We start from the raw sequence: 20,961 nt of genomic DNA on the forward strand, positions 1-20,961 counted from the left end.
CATGTTCAGAGATACAGATATATTTGATCAACTAGGTTGTCTCAGTACAGAGGAATTTAGTAAGATAATACATGAAAAACCCCAGTAACTCTTCAGTCGTGAATAAAACTACCATTGCACAGGAGCCAGGGTGTGACTCCCTGTCACACCATCACCATTTGAAAGACAGCACTATGGGGCGACTTGAGCTCCCTTGATTTTTCCTCAGAAAATTTCCACTAGTAACTAATAATTGGTGGTGGGAGAACACTTGTGTAGCTGACGTCTGTGAGTGAGATTTCATAACCAGTTTAAGCCAGTCAAAGATCCTGATGCTGCCAAAAGGGTGTGGAAAACAGAAACGGCCCTTCTTACAGCACCATCTGCTTATGCTGGGTTAGGTATTATATCAAACCCTTTGTCTCATCTATAAAATACAGATAAACCCTACTGTATCAGAGGGAGGTGTGAGGCTTAATTTAAAATCTAGCAAGCACTCGGGTTACCTGGTATAGGAAGTTAAGTGCAAGGTTCTGTCAGTCGAAAATGCAGGCTCTAATAACTGCCATAAATGGCAAATAAAAGGTATGCTGGAAGGAAATACCCTACCTTTCTAACTAGCTCAACAAAGTGCTCTGCTGCAGTGGTGAAACCCACATGCTGTTGAGTTCCCCAGAAAGCATATTCTCCCCAGACAGCATGGCTGCCATGAATTAGGCTCCTGGAAAAAAGATTCTCTCTTGAGGACTCTGTACTGCAACCACAGTCTGGAAAAAGACAGGAGTGGAAAGATGAAACAGGCCAAAAGATTATACAAAAGGGTTTGACAAAAGTTTTTTTCCGAACATGGCACCTTTGCACAATACAACAAAGTGAATCCCTCACTCCTTGCTATTACATCAGCCTTTGTAACAGAGGTTCTTCTTCAGCAGAGAAAATTTAGAAGGACGTGGAAATCAAAAGTGTATCCTAGCACAGGCTGAGGCATACTGACAGTGCAGTTCCTACGGCCACTAAACGCATTCTGTGGTTAAAAACAAAATCTCCAGTCTTCAACCACTACCCATCCACCTATTTTAAGGGCATTAAACCAGATCCAGTGTCAATATCCAGTACACATCTGTCCTCAGATTCTAGGACAGCACTAGCTTTATTAGACAAACACAAGAACACAAAGGTGTAAGTTTGAGCCTTCTACTTCAGCAGGGTGATTGAAAAATGCTCCCTCCCAAGCAGAAAGAAATAAGCACACCAGAGGTTATGGGGTGGTTCTCACATTTGACTGTGCTGAGGTAGCTGCAGGAATCAGATGCTGAAAGGGTCCAACATGATTTAAATGAGCTGTACACACAACCATGACCACTTTTTAAAAAAAGAAAAATAGTATTAAAATTTTCGTTTCATTTCTCCCTTTCCCACTTCCCTTTGTCAACTGAGTTAACGAGCTGGTTAACTGCTCTGAACATGCACACTCATTCCCACATTTAACCAGAGCTCCCAGTGGGGCACTGTGCAGCCATATGCTACACCACCACTTTTTAATACTGAACCACAGCACACTGCCACTTCCTTAAGCTGGTGGCTGCATTCTGAGTGACAGCACCTGCAGGAGCTCAGCAGAAGCTCTGATTCACAGAGAAGCAAGACACAGCTGATGGCAGCTTCCTTCCAGCAGAATGCAGCAGGAAAAGGGAGCCGTTGCCTCTACAGAGACAAAATGACCATGATGTCTTGCTGTTACGTGGTTCCATTGAGCATGTGACCATGCTTTACTCTGGTTTTGCTCTTCCTATGAATGCTTCATATAGGTCTTAAAGAGGAAAGATAAGTCTTGGATGATAAATGTCAAAATTTTAACCCAAATCAAACTTTCAGAAAGCCTTTTCCAAACATGTATGAAGTGTGTAGGTTTTTTCTTAACCTAACAACAAAAAAGTACCCCAGTTCAACTGCCTTCTTAGCAAAGCTATATGGTAAAAAGATGATAAAGTGGAACAGAATACATTAAGGTGTCATTGTCTCCAGGGGACTCCCCCTCCCTAATTAAAAATTACCTCAATTATTTTTTAAATAACATAACTTTTTAAAACAAAATCATGGACAATTTAAATAAAAATCATAATTTGAAAAATGGTTTGGAATATCCTTTAAAACATTTTTCCACCTTTGACCACCTCTAAAGCACAAGAAAGCTTTCACTAAAGCAAGAAATCTCCTGAAACTTTTAAGCAATTTAATACTGCTGACTACCAAGCAAGAAAAATCCACAGTCAAGCCTTCATTTCAAAGCACTATTTAGTTGAAGATTAATTACTTGACCTTTTGGCAGTGTACAATGGAACAGAAGTCAAAGGTACCCAAGTTCTTTCATTCTCTAAACAAATTCAGCCCTGTATCTATAAGAAATTACCTTTGTGTCAGAATAGAGCACACTTTTCAGAACAAAATGTTTGAGCTAATAAAGCTTCATGGAAGCCTCAAAGAGGGCAGATAAGTCTTCTTCTGTTTGGGGCCGTGGTGATAGTTTAGTCACTCTCTCCTGCAACATTTAAAAAAAAAAAAAAAAAAAAAAAAAAAGGATTACAGAAGGTTGTCAATATAATTAATCAAACAGTAGCTGAACTATGTGCCTTTGTACTAACATCCTTCACAAAGAATAACAAGGTTTTGCAAATAAGTAATGGAGTAATTAAGGTTTGAAGCATCATCAACTGTACAGTACTTTCAAGAATACATTAGTTTAAATTGCCTATAATTAAACACAGAGAAGCAAAATTAGAACGTAGTTCAGTTGCAAAGTCAAATACTTCAAACACGGGTCTTGTCAGTCACAGATGTCAGTACACTGGAGGATATTATCCTGGGAATACAGTCCATTTTAAAACCCATTTGCCAGCATTGGAACTAGTTCAGTTTTTAGGGACTGAGATTTTCAAAATCCAACATCTCTCAAAGTCCAGGAACTGCTGTAGATGGAGATAATAAGCAGTGCTTGCAACTCAAACTCCAAAAAAGAAACACAGCAAGGTATGGTAGTGAAACTGCTTACAAACACACTGGAATCGGAATACAACTTAGTTGTGGTTGGTCTTCATTTTGATGGTGATTCAACAGAATTTTTGTGTGCTGAAGTTCCACTGGCTGAAACAAAACTTGGGTATATGCTTCACTGCTCTGTTTGACAAAATAACCACAAAGGCAGGGATGGCAATTCAGAAATGCCCCGTGTTACTGAGGATGAGGAGCTGTATTAGTGTAGGTATTCAGTTACTGCAGAAAAACTCAGCTGAAAGGGCCTAAAGTTAATGTACTCATTCATACTGGTTATGATTAGTACTTTTACACTTTCAACAATCAATGACTTAAACATTTATTGAAAGATTAGAGAAAGTTACAAACACCTGCAAAGACAGAGGTGAGGCCTACAACAGGAACACATATTTAGATGAACGTGGCTACAACCTGTTTCAACATCTCCTTTGTGGAAGAAGCTGTCCCAGTAAAAGCTCTAAATTTCCCCCACCACCTTTTTCCCAGCAGATGTCAGTTGTTAGCGGCCTTGCCTCACACACTGAGTGAGGTGCTGGGGAAGGGGCTCCTCCAGCCCCCTGCCTCTGTGGGAGGCTCAGCTCAGATGCCCTCCTGAGCAGAGCACACACTGCTGCCCAGCACAACACTGCAGTGCAATGCTGCAGCCACTCCACTTCCCTCTCAGCCCAAGGGGCTGCGATTTGTGGATGGGCTGGATGTGGTTACACAGCAAGAGAGGCCACCACACTGTGAACTTAACACGTGAAATATTGGTCTAGCAGGTTGAGGAAGTCAGGGTGAGGAAGTCAGCTGTGAGATAGTCACAGTTCATAATCATGATCAGCATGGGTAGCATGGCTTGTGATGAGTCTGAAAAGTGCTGCTTAGTGTGCATAACTTTACCTACATGAGAAGCTTTGCTGGTGCAGCAGTAGCAACCCAATGACACCTCCTTCCCCATCCCTGACCAGCGCTGCTACGCACACAGATCCAGCTAAAGAAAAGGCTAAGATTTTTCTATGCAGTTTTGAAACCAAATGGAAAATTCAAACAGTACTACAGCAAAAATATGTTGTTTTTTTCAGATTCACAAAATGCAAACATAACAACTCAGTGCTCAAGTACTCAACAAATTCATCAGGCTTATATCAGGCCGCTCTGGACCAAATTAGACTTTTGCAGCCCTGTGCACAGAAGTAGACAGAGTCACCTGTAAAGTCACACAGACTGACAGATGATCACCCTGACAGACTGTAGCATTTCCCAGCTGTATTGACAGAAGGCTGCACCTGGATGCTCCTCCTGTATGCCTTGACAGAGGCACCAGCACTCCCTCTGCACAAGCCTGCTGATATTTGCTGGTGCCCAGACAGCAAAGCCCTGGCTCCCTCAGTCTGACTCAGTGCATTCTCGTCTTCTGCCAAAAATGAGCAGCAATGGGCTCATCAGTGGTTCAGCCTCATTGTAGCCATCTCTGGGATGTCTGCAGGGGGTGGCTGGGCTAGAGAACAGCCCTTCCGCTATCTCTTATTTTCAGTCCTCCCTATCTCCCCTCAAACATCATCACAGGCCCAGCCACCTTAGACCCTGGAACAGCATTTTCTTTGCTAGACTCACTACTGTCTGTAAATAGGATCAATTTCAGTACACTCATTTAGAAAGGCGAATAAAATTCTGTTTTAAATTCAAGCATAGATGTTTGTCCTAACGGAGTTCCTACCCCACATCCTGTCAGTTAGAGTAGATTAGTTTTGTTTTCCTGCAGCCTGGACTTCACAGTGTGGATACACTCTACATGCTTATTAGTGCTATCACCACTGCACCACACTGCGTTGCCAACATGAATGGGTCAGTGCTGTATTCCAAAGAAAGCCTACTGCAAGACGAAAAGAAAAAATATACCAAAGATTAAACTGTATGGACTACCTCTGTGGCTAATAATGGACTATTAAGGAAGACTAATACATTTTCATCATGTTACATCTCACATACAAAAATAAGGTTTGAGAAAATATTAGGTCACCTCATTTTACACAATGCAATTAATCATCAATGCTATGAGACAACACTAAACAAATTAAAAGTCAATTTGAGCTAAACTAAAAAACAAAACCCCGCCTCGGTATCTTTGGGTGAAGAACCTTCCCCATCCGGCAACTATGCAAAACATGCCTTCAATGATATGTTGTGTTTGTGATGGCCCAAACCCAATTGTTTTAAAGGAACATATTTACTAACACAACCCTCCAAAGTGCCCTGTTACAATTTACATCCATAACCTATTTGATGGGCACTCAGAGATCTTTGTTTTATTTCTGGCTTCGCCACTGCTCTGTTGTGAGTGATCCTAAAGTTGTGCCTTTGTGTCATCTTCTCAGGTATAAAACAGCAATATTAATATTTACTTTCTGTTGTAAGTTGCTCTGAGATTTATGAATGAGGAAAGCTAGACATGGTAAGAGGTACTGTTGTAAAAAGCAAATAACCTTTCAGCCTACAAAATTTTCATTTTCTCCGTAGTATATTTCCCTTGCTACTCAGTGGAAATAAATACTAAGGAGTCAGAGCAGTCCACAGCATATGAATCAAACTGTCTTTTTAGAAGGAAGACACTGGATTTTGCTTTTAGAGTGGTGTGTTGCTTTTTGCAGTGTCTTTGTGAGCACTGAAACAATAAAGAGTATTATAAGTTTAATCTGTATCATCCCAGGGGACCTTATTTCAAATTCTGATGGGAGTCAATGGAACAAAAAAGCCATCTGGGAAGAAAAGTGCAGCTTCTCAATATGGAAAAGTTTAATGCAAAGTGAGCTCAATCATTCCTACCAGATAGCACTTGGCACTACGGCTTCACCTATAATCCATTCTGCATATAGAATTAACAGAGACAGTTATGAAAAAGCAGTCAGTGTCTTCAACAAAGATCAAAGGCCTGTGAGAAACATCCTCTTTTTTAAAAATGTGACATTTAAAAAACCCAAACCCAAACACCTAGCCATTCTTTTTGAATCCATGTGAAGAACAGACTGCAGCATACACTCCATCTCACTGAAAAGAAAAACCTAAACCGTGCAGAGAAACAAAATACAGTTGAATAGCCATAATTTTATCCATTTTAATTGTTTTCATGTAGGGCTAGAAAAAATACTTGCTTGAAAAGAAACACTTCTCTTTTTTCAAAAATCTGTTCTATTTTATTTGACAAAAACCCCTGGTTTGCTTTCTATCTTACCTGAGGCAGAGTGCCTTTGACTAATGCAGGGATGTCTGCTTTAGAATAACCAATTGCAGCTAAGCCATCATCAACATTCAGATCAAATAGGAATTTCCGGAGTGTGTCTGCCAAAATAAACCCCGCATCTTTGATTCTGGCAGTGCGGATGTCAGCTCCTAAAATAAGACATAATGCCTTGACTGTAGGGTGGAGAGAGCAGAGGAAGCCTGTTCTGGACTTAATTTAATCATAATATCAGCTGAATACATAACCATACATAACAGTCACTGCCCTAAAAGCAACATGAAGTAAAAAGAGGAATCAGTCTTCATTTTACAGTTGGAATAGTCTGTAAAAGGTGAAGTAAAACAAGATCAGGAGAAGCAGGTAACTGCTGCCAGAAAGACTAACTGCCACATGAAATTAACTTCCTTTCCCCCTGTGCTTACAGGGAGAAGCACTTTTCAGTCTGACTAACTGCTGGGAGGAAAGAACCTAATGCGTGAACACCAATGGTATTTATTTTTATGGACAGTGAGCCAAATGCTAACTTTATTTTAAGGCCTTGAGTTTGCTGACATCTAGAGGACATGGAAACCACTGACTATTCTGTTCAATTACACATTGAAAGAGACTACTAGAGCACACAGGCTGAGAACGACAGGAGATGGCAGGGCAGTGTTCAAGGGGATAAATAAATCCTAAACTTAATTCTATTTGAATATGTTCTGACTTGTGGAGGAACTGGTATCTTTGAAACATCTACTGAACAGTAATGAAAGCATCATTATAAAATGAAAGATTACCAATATTTCCCCTGCTTCAGTGAATGGTCAGGACTTACTTAGAAGTAACAATAAAAACATGTCCAGATAGAAGACACAGGTTCCTCCTTATCATCTCTTTTCAAAGTAAGCTGTTTTCCATGTAACTTCAATGATGTTACACCAGAACTATGCTAGGTCCAAGAGCCATACTGAGAAATGAGTAAGAGCACAACATAGCTACAGGAAAAATATTTTCTGTGATCCTCATGCAGTTCAGTGTAACATTCAGAGAGGCTTAAGTGAACAGGAGACAGAGAAAATAATTTGAGGAGTTCAGATACTTGGGTAGTAAGACTGGCAGTCCTGTTAGTAGATAATGTCTGGGAGAAATTGATAAATAAGGTATGACAAAGTCTTGTACAAAGTCTTACGCTACTGGGACTATGCCACGCAGTCTGAGTTTATCCCAAGTTTTGCTGCAGAGGTGTAACATAAATCCAGTATCTTCAGATAGTAAAGTAGAAGGGAAAGGGAGGAGGGGAAAAAAAGGACAGTGAAATGCTAAGGACAGTTTTAAAATATTGCTGTAGTTCCAGTACTTTCTTCTGGCTCAACCTAGTATACATCAGTCCATCAGTCTTTTATTGTACTTAGAAAATTTCTGCCTACATGCATACCTATTTCAACTGTTTAAGAATCTACCCAGGGAGGTATTAAGATTTTTCTGGCTGTACCCAAATTCACGGCTGTACATACACACAACAGAACTATTTAGTAATCTGCTTCACGTCACAGAATACCTTCTTAGTCATTGCATTTGGCAACATGACAGATTTGAATTAGCTACTGTAGTCAGTTGGATTCTGGATTGGAATCAGAAGTAAACACCCCAGATGGGAATTAAAAAATTCAATTCCATGTGACATGTTTTCAGCAGAGTCCCTTTACAACAAGGCAGACAATAATGTAGCTAAAATTTCTACTGAGAAAATTACCTGAACTTTTAAAGACAGAGTGTATGGCAGCAGTTCATACCACAAAACCTAAAGGAACTGCTTTTCAACCAGTTGTTTTAAAATCAAGGAGCCAGAGTTCAAATTCTGATATGCTGTGTTGGCCATTTATCCAGAAACATTTTTTTAAGTCTACTTTGAGTTGCAGGTTATTGCTGTAGGAACACAGACATTTTATTGCTTAGTATATGATTCTAACTAGGTTTGTGTTCTGCTTCCGACCACAGGCAGGACTGCATACTTCAGAGGAAGGCTGAACAACCTCATAGCCAACATTTATAAAATAAACGGAATTTTCCCCCAGTGTAGTTCTGACCATGTTATTTTACATTGTCTTTAAAACATTGTGATATTTTAATTGTTTATATAACAGTCCCATGCCTTCTTGAAACCCACAATGCTTTCAATTACTTACACAAGGAAGACACACATGTGACTGGATTGCTTTGACTTGGATACAGAAGGCTGACCATACAAGGGACTGAACACAGATCTTCCAAATACCAAGGGAGTTGCCCTAACCACTTTCTGTCTACTCTCTACACTGCTGTGCATGTGACTGTGATTGCTCATTAGCGAGCATGGGTATTAGCAGCAGTTTAGCTACAACAGTCTAGAGCAGAGAAAAAACCTGCCCTTAGATATAAATAAATTAGACCACTGCAGAGCCATGCTGTCACAGCTAGATTGCTAACAGCTCCAAGTTTACATGACTGAAAGCTAGTTTATTACACAGTCATGCTGGGGGTGCAGTGAAGAGGTAACCTTTCTCTAGGATACCTTCCAGTGATGGGTTGCACAGATAAAGCACTGTATGAAAAGGTAACCTTTAAATGAGCTGTCAGCTTGAGCATTTACTTCCATTCTACTAAGCAGCAAAAAAGGCCACTTTGTTCCTTAACCCACTTCCCAGCCATCACAGATGTATCCACAGAATAGCTGCTCCGTGCTTTCCCTTGACATCAGCCACTGAGAAATTCCAACATCTACAAACAAGCTTAGGCCTACATTAGAAAGACCAAAACCCACAGCTGTGTGTCACAGAAAAAGAGCAGGAGTGATTCAGAACATCACTCTATCCTAATTCATTGCCACAGCAGGGAATTTGTTAGGCAAAATGCTTCCTTTTAGCTAGCAGACGCACCTGAGTACTTGTTTGTTTTATGGTATCTAAAATAACTACTTTCCATACAGCACCAAGAGAGATGCCAATCACAGCTACTTTCTCCTGATTCATAACAGACCTACAGCTAATTTCAGCTGTCCAGTTTTCTAGCCAAGAATGCGGCTTCTCCAGCTTGCTTCTCTAACCATGTCATCCAATATCAAAATTTAGCATTATTCTACCTAAGTTTGCATTATGTGTAACTCAGACTCCAGAATCTTGTTCTTTTAAACTTAAAACCCTTGCAACAACCAACTACGATTGCTTGCGCACACTTCTTTTTTTCCTCCCAAAGACAATTTGGAAAGAATTCCATTTGTATGAGTAAGTTGTATCCATAGAGATTTCTACCTAGTATCTCTGCAGCTTCCAAGTGCCGCTCAGGATGTATCTGTGCCGTGAAAGCAAACACTGCTGGGGATGTCAGCACCACAGAAAGGCCATGTGGCTGGGGAAAAAAAGAAGAAAAAAAGAATAAAATCACATCAACAGGACAGGTACTTCAACTTCAATACTCATTAATGTGAAATAACAGAGAACTGAAATGCATAATACAAAACAAAGATAAACCAAATTTTACCACTAAGGAGTGATCCACATTATAATCCTTTGGTTTATAGGTTTTCACCAAACCAGAAATAGGGTAAGACATTCCATGGCTGGAACAGAACGTAGAGAGAAAGTGGTTAGGGCAGCAATCCCGGTATTTGGAAAATTTGTGTTCAGTCCCTTGTGTGGTCAGTCTTCTGTATGCTTACTGTATACTGTACTCTTAGATACAGATACTCAGAAGGTATTTAGGTACAGGTATGATACGGACATTAGGTACAGACAGTCCTCATCCCTCTGCACCTAATCTGCATCCCAACCTGATCACACATCTTGAGAAAAATAAACATTAATTTTAATGTATAATTAAAGAGTGGATTTTCTCAAACAAAGGAAAAGGAATGTCTCTGAAAAGAATGGCTGCTAAGAACTTCTCCACATAATTCAGGCTTAGGCTTTGCTTCTCTGAGATTTTCACCCACATGAAACCATATTACCTTGCAATATTAATCACAGCTTATTTCAGCCTGCTGAACGCCTACCCCACAGACAAACTTACAGATCACTGCATCACTTCAGGAATGGCAGAAGATTACCTTACTGCTGTCTCACTGCACAACAGCTGGCAAGAAATCCAACGTTTTAAATGCCATTGTTATTGGGGTATTTTTTTCCTGACTGATTTTTACTATCAAGGAAGGTAAAGACAACCATGTTTTGTAATTTTTACATGTTTGGATTTGAGCATCACAAGTCACAACACACAATCCTCATACACATAAATGCCAAGAGTCCATCAATTTCTCACAACATATGGCTCCCCCTGCATCACAGGCCAGGCTACAATGTCTTACTATATATGCAGCAACAAAGGCAGAGACATCTTTGACAATCTGAAACAAACAGTATCTAGAAGCTGACCTCAGATTGAGTTAATAAGTTTCTGTACTCACCAGAGATGAACACCAGCATTGCCAAAGCCAATACCAGCAAAAGCACTTGCTAGGTGCATCTTGGCTCTTGCTTCATGGTCTTCGGGATTTCTGATGGCTCTGTGCACCATGGAGAAAATGGTACCAGTGAATTCACAAACATTGGTAATTCAGGATAGAGAAGGGAGAGAGGGCTTCTTTATGGACAAATATAACCAAAACCTCTATGATAAGCTGAGATAAAAATGCTGGGAATAGGATCAAGTCACACTTCAATCAGAGAACAATCCTGCTTCTGGATCGGTAAGTAGATCAAACTGGTCCAGTGAAGGGCAAGTTTCCTTTCAATTTTCAAAAAACTGAGTACAAAGAGTGAATTTAGCTGTATTCACCTCAGTGGTGGTTTGAACAATTCTGCTTAGGAACTTTGGCAATCCTATGTATGGCTCCAAGATCACTCAAGCTTTCTCACCATCTTGTTAGGTGGTGGTCTGGACCCCACCACCTGTGCAGGAAGAGAACAGGGTTCCTTGCCTTTCTATGCATCAGACTGCTTGTGTAGTATTGACAACACAGAGAACAAGTCCCATGAATAGATTCCACAGGAACAATAAACAACTACTTTGACTAGCTAGGTACTATAACGATTTTTTTTACAAAAAAACCCCACACTGATTTTTACTAGAAGTGAACATGGTATACAACAGCTATACACAGGCTACAACTTTATTGGCAGGGATCAAAACTAACTCCTAGTTAAGTCAAAACTTAATCTAAATCGAAGGTCTTCTAAATATGAACTAGTTTTCAGTAAATGCATACTTTTGCACATTCGTAAGTGCATGTGGTTACCCTCTTGATGGATGTGTAAGGATCTTAACTTACACTGAAGGTCACAGAAATTATACCCACAGTATTTTGTCAATTTTGTTACATATTCCCCTTATACTGTGTCATAGAAAGGGGATTCTTGAAAAAAATATGTGAATGCTACTCCCATATTAACTGAGCAGCTTGAAGTACCTTTAACTGAAGACTTATATAATATTCACAGAAGTATTAAAAACCTACCTCCTCAAGACAACCTAGTAACCCTAGTTTTACTTTCAGTTTTATTTGAAAAAATTTTGCTTTAATTATATAAATCCTAAAGAAGGGTCGAAAATGAAGGTTTAATGTAGTCACTTGCTTAGCTTAAAATTCAAGTTCTTCTAAGCATCCCTTTTTGGGCACTGAAGACTGAACATACTGCAAGGCAGGTGGCTGTTAAAGGTATTACCTTTTCAAATATTTAGCCACAATGCGCAGAGCATGAAGAGCCCAGACATCACTGATGGGGTTGCTGCCTTGGTAAGCTGGTCGGTTGATTGGATTTGAAGGGCAGGGACTGCGCATGTTGTAAGGAAGAGCTGTGTATGATTCCAGAGCATGGCTAAAAGAAAGATTAAAATCCAAATAATTTAAGTGGGAGAGCTCCATTTTACTGCCCTGCTGTCCTCTGAATGCAGGTTCTTTTTATGTACTTCTGGTGTTTTAACAATTGCTGCAAATAGAAATACAATCTTGTAGACAACTGGCAGAATGCTGGATGGGCACCTCCAGAGCACTTCATTCCTGAACAAACATACAGAAGGCAATCCAAATAGTCACAATCTATCAGCTCACACCACACTTAAAGTTACGTTGGATGAACTGGCATCTCGGTGTGCAATGCTTTTGACAGAAGAGCACTGTACATCTGCAATGAGTCCATTTCCCTTCTGTAGTACAGGAACCGTAAGTAGCTTCAGCACTGGAAACATTGTAAGCTACCTTTCTTCTAGAGGTATTGACCTTTAAAAATCAGGAGTATGATATTTAAGCTAAGTGGAACTGCCAACAGTCTCACCTCCCAGATACTTGTGAATCTGACCACATAAAGAAGGGGCACTGCCTACATTGCTACATTCAGAGTACAAACTACAGACAAACCATTTTCACTTATAGACAAATGCCTCTATTCCATTACAGACACCGCAGTTCAGGATACTTCACCAAGCTTGAGAAATCACACAGTTTCATTATACATCTATTACTTTAATATACACAGCACCTAGAAGCAAAATAAGCTTTGGCTGTCGGAATAGAAACTTCCATGCATTTTGTGCAGTTAAAAGCTGTAGGTTTAAGATGAGAAAATTCTGGGCCAAGTGGAAAACAAATTATGAGAGAGGTTCCAAAGATGGTCATAACTGGGCTAAGACCTGCCAGCACCCCATAAGCCTTCACAAATTCTTGTTGACACATCATTGCTTTTATTAGAAAATCCTTGTTCTCTGAAACAGAAATCTATTCTCTGCCATGTCTGTGAGACATGCTAATGCTGTCACAATTGTCATTAATCATCTACATGACCTCTTAAAAAAGGACATCTGGACTCTCTTCCCTGACAACCAACCTGGAAGCAAACTGTTTCTCCAGTGCTCTGCAAAAACTTTAAAATTTCTGCAAATGAGCGATTTGTTTCCATATATTCTGAGGGGTGGTAGTGCAATTAAGTAAAAGGAAAGTGTAACAGAAACCACCTTAACAAGACCAGGAAAGGCAGAAAAAACATTATCCTTTTCTGCTCCTAAAATATATTTTTTCTACAATCAACACAGTAAAAAATACAAAATTTAATAAATTCAAGTAGCAGCCCACACAGAAAACTCACCAAAGCACATCAAAGCCACTGTTGGCAACTATTCGCTCAGGCATAGACAGTGTGTGTAAAGGATCAATGATGCCCAGTGTTGGCTTAATGGCTCTTGAAGCAATACCTGCAATATGTGAGGAAAACGAGTTAAAGAGTTTTTGCAACAAAATAGGACAAGTGTAATGTTCAAAACATAACAATAATGAGGGGAAATGATTTGAAACTATGAAGATAAAAGCAAAGAGAGAGAAGGGAGAGTAAGAAGTATCTGTGAACGTAAGTCTTACTGATGATAAAGTCTGAGAGTTGTATGATTTGAGACTTTTGCCTGAAGTGAATTATACCAGACAATGTTCTCTCTTCATTTGTAACCCTCCCTGAGCAGCCTATACTTGCAAACTGTCTGTGCTGAATGGCATCTGCAACAGTATTATTAGATTTGTATCATCTGTGAACAATCAGAGGGCAAGACTGGTTTGTGTCTACAATCAATTGCTATTGCTAATTGCTGTCTTCAGCATCTGTAATAACTGTGCCTTTGTATTTTGGTTAAGGGAGCACAGACATAGCTTTGAGAGAGACAGGCACAGACTGACTGACTACGTACAGACTAGAAAACTCTGAGCTATGGTCAGAACTCCTTAGCATGCCCATTTGTGTCCCAAGTACTGTAGACTGTTTGGCATATAAAATCCACATGTTTAGAAGTAAAACCACAGAACAACTATGAAGCTCAAGATGACATTTTAGCCTTAATCTTTATTTGCCTGGGATGAAAAGGCCAAAGGAAGACCGTGCCCCTCACTTGCACAGTGTCTTAGGCCTGAGGTTTCAAAAGTCAGGAAAAGGAACATTTGGTTGCAATTACACAGCAAAGAAACAGAAGTCTTAAAAGCAGAAAGAAAAATACAGAGGAAATAAGGAACAGTTGGTTGACCCTGAATGTAAGTAGAAATTTCCTTTGCAATTAACATTTTCTGCCATTTAAGGACTTGAAAGTTTTTAGTTTCCTGTTTTGACTTCAAACTATAATCCAGTGTATTACATAGGCATTTCATTATGTTAATATGCTATAAATTTAATTCAAGGAGGAAACCTTTAAGCTCTTCAAATTTGCCCACAGCAGTTGAATCAAACAAAATGACACCTGAAATGATACGCAGTATCCCCTTCTTTCAAGGCAGGGAAATAACAGAGACATTGGAAAAGCAAGTCTTGAATAACAGACATAAAAAACACCACACCAAACCTCACCGGTTTTTACTTTTAGTTCTTTGAAGTCAAAAATGGCAACACCAGTGGTTTCGCTTCCAGTTCCAGCTGTTGTAGGAACTTAAAAGGAAGAATGGGAATAACAAAAAATTGTAAGTAATACATAATATTGCAAAAGGAATAAACAAAACCACAAAAGTAACACCACCAAAACTTCAGGACCCAGGAAATCTTGAAGGTATCCCTGATTTGAAGCCAACAGGTCAAACAGAAACAGCTACTTTGATCTCTTTTCTCAGTAAAAAGGAGTCAAACCCAGCTAAACAAGAAACTAATGACAAAACCTGTGATTTTACTACTGAAGTAAACAGCAAAATTGCTGCTGAATACAACCAGAAAGGTAAGCCCAAAGGAAGTTGAAACAGTCGTGGTAAATTGATTTCAGTAGAAGTATCATACAGAGCGTAGAATGACTCCCCTTCTAGCCCTCGCTCTCCACACACACACACTTCCTGCTTTACCTGCAATAAGTGGCTTGAGGGGCACAGTGACAGGCTTCCCTTTCCCAATAGGAGCATTGACATAATCCAAGAAGTCTGATGTAGGGCTGGATGCATACAGGTTAGCAGCTTTACAGGTGTCCATTACAGACCCACCTCCAACAGCAACATAGGCATCAAACTCCCCCTTTTTAGCAAATTGAATGGCATCCAGGAAACTTGGAAAATAAGAACAGGTTCCCAATTAGTATGGAGAAAAACAGCACACAGACAAATTAACTATTAAGATGATTGCACAGGTCACAAGGAGGTGTTTAACAGCCATACAGCATGCTGTAAACGCCTAGGCACTACTTGGAGAAGCACACTGTCAGAAGAAGTACCTTTGGTCTGTTGGCTCCACCCGGACATTATCATACATCTGAAAGTTTATACCATATTTTGCCAAGGAATTCAATACTGCGTTTACAGGAGGGAGTTGGGAGAGGTTTTTATCTGTCATCAAACAAACTTTTCTAGCACCAAGATTCTGCAGGTCCTAAAATAACAATGAAATTAAAAAAAACCCAACTGGTATGAAATCATACACTCAACTATTTAAATACTAATCTAAATCAACGGAACCATTTAATAATAATAAAAAAATCAACCTAAAAATAGATGGCTATTGTAAAATTTTTGAAACAGTATCAGCTACAGAAAAAGAGGCTTAACCACATACATATAGGATGCTGAAAACAGCATAAAGTATAAAGCTGCCAAACTTACATAGCTGAAGTCTTATGGTAGAAGAAAACTAATGATAAAGATGTTGAACAAATGAAAACCATGTGGAACCACTTAAGATTACAGCAAAATGTAAAGTATTTTTTTTGAAATATTTTTTCCTACACAATTCCTGTGACACAAAAAGGCTTTTCCACAAATTAGGTCTCCCCTGCCTGCCTACCAAAGCATATATTAAAATCCTGAAAAATTAATATTGAATATTTATTTATTGATGAAAAATCAAAATAAGGTGGCAAAAAAGAAAAATAATACTACATTCTAACCTTTGCTAAATTGTCACAATAGCTATACATACTTGCAATTCAATAACCCTAATGCTGTTTGAAGACAGATGTTCTGCCTAACTTAATTTACTATCAGACTACTAATTTACTTTATAAATTTGCAAATAAAAGAGAGAACTGTTAATTCCATAAAAGCCAAGACAGGTAAAAAATTATAAATGAAAAAAACAATGATAAAGGCAAACTGGAACAATGTACTCAGACTGCTGAAACAAAAATTCTATACTTTTAACAGTGCAAAATGTATATTCACCTAATATAATAGAAAGTCTGATTCATTTTATTGAGCTTTTTAAGAGAAAAAAGTGATCTTGAGATTCAAAATTTTTTCAATTAAATTCCTTGTCAGAGAAAAATACTGTTGCGAAATCCTGGCAATTCATCAATGATCAATTTAACTATCCACTAAGCTGCACTTGATGCAGTCACTTATACCACAGCAACACTGACATAACATGATTCTATTCTTTACCCAACAGTGTTTTCCAGTCACTTTACACTGGCATATATGACTACACACTACAAAGCTGTGGAGATTCAGACACACCATATGTAAGCTTTCCCTTATAAAATGGATCAATAGCAGCAGCAGCCCTTTGGAAAATAACTTTTCACCAGTGAGAGGCTTAACTATGGAAGCTTACCATGCCAATCTCTTTAGTAACTTCTTGTCCATATCGGATGTTCGAAATGGCCATCTACAAAAAGAAAACCAACAAAAACCAAACAAAAAAACCAACAAAAGCCCCAAACAAACAACCACCACCACCACCTAAAGTATTTTCTCAGGAAAAATGGAGAAATGGCATCTAGTCTCAAGCTGTCAAAGTGAAATATAAATATTTACTAATGTAAATATTTGTTAATTGCCATATTTGGAAGTACACAAAACTATTACTTTTAAATCAAATATATTTTATTATTAAATCTACCTCAAATGCATAGTCTGTATCTCCCAGGATAGGCCGTTCAGGGACTGGAATGGAAATGAAACAGTAAAATTAGGAAATAAAAAGCGACTTCAATCTGTACCTCAATACTAGAGCTGACAGATTCCTTTTCTTTTAAAATCACCAATACATTTGCACAGGTCATCTTGGCTTGGCTGGGTAACAGTTGCCCGTTTCATCGCTTGTTGTTTGTGAGATTAAAGATCCAAGTACTCCATTTGCAATTCAGCAAAACAAGTATGAATCCTTTGTTCAAGAATTAATTCTTTCCTATAAAAACCGAGTAAGTTAGCAGAAAGTTTGCATGAAGCTTGTTTGCAGTCTGCAATGAACAGAACACATACTAAGTACAACTGAGTATCTGCTGAGCATATGGGCTGCTACATACAGGTTGAGAGGTGTTACAAATGTGTAGGGGCTACACCACAACCTTCAGAACAACTTTTAAGATGAATCCATGAGACAGCCTCCAGACACCCAGACAGAAAACTACTTTTGTATGTGAGAGTAATACTAACAGGTGTTTACACTTCTTTTTACTTCTGCCTAGTGCTGAACTTGCAGGAAAAACTGAATTGCTTGTTTGAAAACTAAGAAACTAATATGCATTGCTAATAATAAAGTGTTTGAGTAAGAATCAGTCATTATCAACTTTATAAATACCTTCTCTCTTCTACTAAATAAGGATAGTGTTTCAGTCATATCCTCTCTGCCATGTCATTCTTACGTGAATTACGACAAAACTCTCAATTTCATGCATATCCTGATTTTGCCACAAAGTGAAACAAACTGCATCAACCAAACAGTTCATTCTTCTTCAAGAAAAGATCAGATGAAGCATTCTACTCTTCCTGCTGAAGTCATGCCTTCTGTCTGCTATATTAATTGAAAATATGTGATTTGGATTCAGATCCAATGAATGAAGCCATGATAATGAGTCTTACAGAGCTCTAGGGTGCACTGAAGCACTGACCCACAACATTAACAGATAGATGTATTAAAATCCTTTATGCACTTTCCATTCAAGCCCAGGCCAGCTGCTATCAGCTCTTTCATTGCCATCTCTTGCTAGGCTGTACGTGTTTGACCTCTCCTGGTGTTGGAGTCTGCTGTATTCTCAGTCAGCAATCTGACAGGCTAAGGACATGCCCCAGCAATTTACCCTCTTGCTTTCTGATAGTATAATAGATGCCCTGCTATTATATTCTTGAGCCAACTAACTTTCAGAAAGAATTTTACTGAGTTCAGAAACTACATTATTTCCATGAACGCTGCCAAGAAACACAACGAACATTTTTTTTCTGCTACAGTCACTGTTAAATCAATTCCCACTATTTAGAGACTTAACTGAACTGATACCATCTTGCTACATCATTGACTCAATTGCTGCCTAAAACTTGAGAGGGTTTTAACTAAGACTTCTATTTAGAAAGGGCTTAGATTGAATTGACTGAGTAGGTCATCAAGCAGACAAGTAGAATGAGATTCTATTTCTCTGCTGTGCTATTGTCTTGCTCTATGTGTTGGACAAAACAAATATCTGAATGTATGTATAGCTTTTCTGTATGTAAAATGGTAATGGTAATTCTTTAAAAACTGTCTTAAGCAAAGCACGTGAAACCAAGCAACTCAGAATTATATATTGCTGAAATCATGGCCCCAAATACTAATTTTTATTGGATCTGGAAACCGACCAGCACACAGCTATTCCCAATAGCCTCCCTACAGTCAATGCAAACAAATTCCTCCCGGGTGACTTGTTCACTCAGCACAGCTCTCCTGCTCTTACTCTACAACCCTGGCCTAAGTGAACTGCATTCTCAGGACTGACAGTGTAAAAAGCCTATGGGAGATTATATTGCCCAAGCCAAAGCAGACCTCTGTGAATAGCTCCTTTTTATCCATATAGCTTCCGGTTTCTCTTCTAACATAACAGATACATATTTTTCTCCTCAAAAGCAGATCTAAAGTTGAGATGGCTCGGCGATGACCACAGTAGCAGCAGACACAGCAAATTTCTGATCAACTTGCCTCACCGTAAGGGGAGGGAGGGACAGGATACGTTAGTGTTGGCTTACGTGGAAACAGTGAAGCTCTCCAACAACAGCCACGATCATTGTACAGTTGCGAAGTGTCAGAGCTCGCCTTCTCTGTTATGCTGCTCTCTTTCTTACCCGTTACCTGCACCCTCTGCCCACGTTACACCAGTAAGTACAGCTCTACTGGGCTACGGTCTCCTACAGAACTATTGTGGTGACACAAATTAAGTCTTACCTTGGGAGTAAGTGTGGCAATGGCTCGGGCACCGACATCTAGTTAAAAGGTACGGGGGAAAAAAGAAAGCAAAAAAAAAAAAAAAAAAGCATGGTTAAAGGGGAAAACTAAACCAGAAAAATGCCATCTGTCCTTGGCTGTAGGTCTCCCCTGTGCACCCGTTGATCGTGCCCTACCCCAGAGAGGCCTGGCCGCGGAACCCGCCCGCTCCCCTGGAACCGGGGGAAAGGCCGGCAGCGGGGGCCCCACCGACGGCAGAACTCGGGTAGGTCCCGGCAGCTGGCCCGCGGGGTGCCCGTGTGTAAGCCTGGCGGCCACCGCTGAGCAGGGGGCACCGGTAGACCCCCAGCGAGGACGCGATCGCTGCTTTTCACTTGTAAAACGCGGCAGCCGCCCGGCCCCGGCCCCCGCCTCGGCACCTGCCGATAAAGGGAAGATAAACGGCGGCCCCACGGGCGGCCCCGCCGGGCTCCGGGCCTGCCGCAGGGGGGAGGCCGCCTGCCGTTCCCGCGCCGAGGCCTCCTCAGCCGCCCCCGCCCGCCCGCACTCACGCGGCCCGCTGCAGCTGCCGCAGGAGCGCTGCCGCCCGCTCGCGCCCCGCCGCCATCGCCGCGGCTCCGGGGGCCGGGCGGGCCGGGCGCCGCGCCTCCTCCTGCGGCGGGCGGCGGGGCAGCGCGGGGTCCCGGCCCCCGCCTGGCACGCAGCTGACCAAACCCAAGGACTTCACACGGCTGAAAGACGAACTGCCCTCGTTCAGCTCCCGCAACCAAGACCCTGGCCATAAATGGTCGGTACCAAACGGCAAAACTCACCCCACGCCTGTTGGGAGGAAAGCAACAGCTTAAAAATGGCAATTCTGCCAAGCGCCGAGCCAGGAGAAGCATTAATGGCCTGCAGGGCCCCTGCCTGAGGCTGTGAAACCTTTTATCTGCTTGGGAGGGCCTAAAGCAGCAGCACCCCTGACGTGCCCGCAGCTTGGCTGGGGTTCTTAGAATCACGGAATCGTTTGGGTTGGAAAAGACATTTAAGATCATCAAGCCCAACTATTTAACCTAGCACTGCCAAGTCCACCACTGAACCATGTCCCTAAGCACTGTGTCTGTGCATCTTTTAAATACCTCCAGGCATGGTGACCCAGTGACTTCCCTGGGCAGCCTGTTCCAGTGCTTAATAACCCTTCTGGTGAAGAAATGTTTCATGTCCAGTCTAAACTTCCCCTGGCACAACTTGAGGCCACTTCCTCTTGTCCTGTTGCTTGTTACTTGGGAGAACGACACCTGCCTCCACCCCGCTACAGCCTCCTTTCAGGTAGCTGTAGAGAGCAGTAAGGTCTTCTCCCCTCAGCCTCCTTTTCTCCAGGCAAAATGCCAGTTCCCTCAGCTGCTCCTCATACGCCTTGTGCTCCAGCCCCTCCACCAGCTTCGCTGCCCGTCTCTGGACACGCTCCAGCCCCTCAATGTCCCTCCTGCAGTGAGGGGCCCAAACCTGAACACGGCATTCGAGGGGCGGCCTCACCAGTGCCCAGTGCAGGGGGACGGTCACTGCCCTGGTCCTGCTGGCCACACGGTTTCTGACACAAGCCAGGGGGCTGTTGGCCTTCCTGGCCACCTGGGCACACTGCTGGCT

General features: G+C 40.9%; 1 protein-coding gene across 3 annotated transcripts; it reads right to left on the reverse strand.

Moving 5' to 3' along the window:
- Positions 1–20,268, reverse strand: ADHFE1 (alcohol dehydrogenase iron containing 1). 3 transcript variants are annotated; one of them, XM_056332468.1, is made up of 14 exons: positions 20,148–20,268; positions 19,336–19,373; positions 17,044–17,087; positions 16,756–16,809; positions 15,422–15,576; positions 15,060–15,256; positions 14,581–14,658; positions 13,345–13,450; positions 11,929–12,081; positions 10,671–10,769; positions 9,749–9,827; positions 9,520–9,616; positions 6,242–6,399; positions 1–2,518 (listed from the first exon to the last, which is right to left on the reverse strand). In XM_056332468.1, the coding sequence occupies exons 4-14, from the start codon at positions 16,807–16,809 to the stop codon at positions 2,435–2,437; spliced, it is 1,260 nt and encodes a 419-aa protein (XP_056188443.1). In that variant the 5' UTR covers positions 17,044–17,087; positions 19,336–19,373; positions 20,148–20,268; the 3' UTR covers positions 1–2,434. The 3 variants fall into 3 exon arrangements, with proteins under 3 accessions (XP_056188443.1, XP_056188442.1, XP_056188444.1); XM_056332467.1 differs by lacking the exon at positions 20,148–20,268 and adding an exon at positions 19,887–20,035; XM_056332469.1 differs by lacking the exons at positions 6,242–6,399; positions 20,148–20,268 and adding an exon at positions 19,887–20,035.
- Positions 20,269–20,961: the final 693 nt, after the last annotated feature.

This window comes from Falco biarmicus, chromosome 3 (genome assembly GCF_023638135.1).
Source record: "Falco biarmicus isolate bFalBia1 chromosome 3, bFalBia1.pri, whole genome shotgun sequence".
Lineage (NCBI taxonomy): Eukaryota > Metazoa > Chordata > Aves > Falconiformes > Falconidae > Falco > Falco biarmicus.

Coding starts and splice junctions, on each gene's coding strand:
- ADHFE1 (XM_056332467.1), bottom strand. CDS start 19,942: ATGGCGGCGGGGCGCGAGCGGGCGGCAGCGCTCCTGCGGCAGCTGCAG. Junction 14,659..15,059: donor CCTCAAGCCACTTATTGCAG/GTAAAGCAGGAA, acceptor CTTCCTTTTAAG/TTCCTACAACAGCTGGAACT. Junction 13,451..14,580: donor AGAACTAAAAGTAAAAACCG/GTGAGGTTTGGT, acceptor CACATATTGCAG/GTATTGCTTCAAGAGCCATT.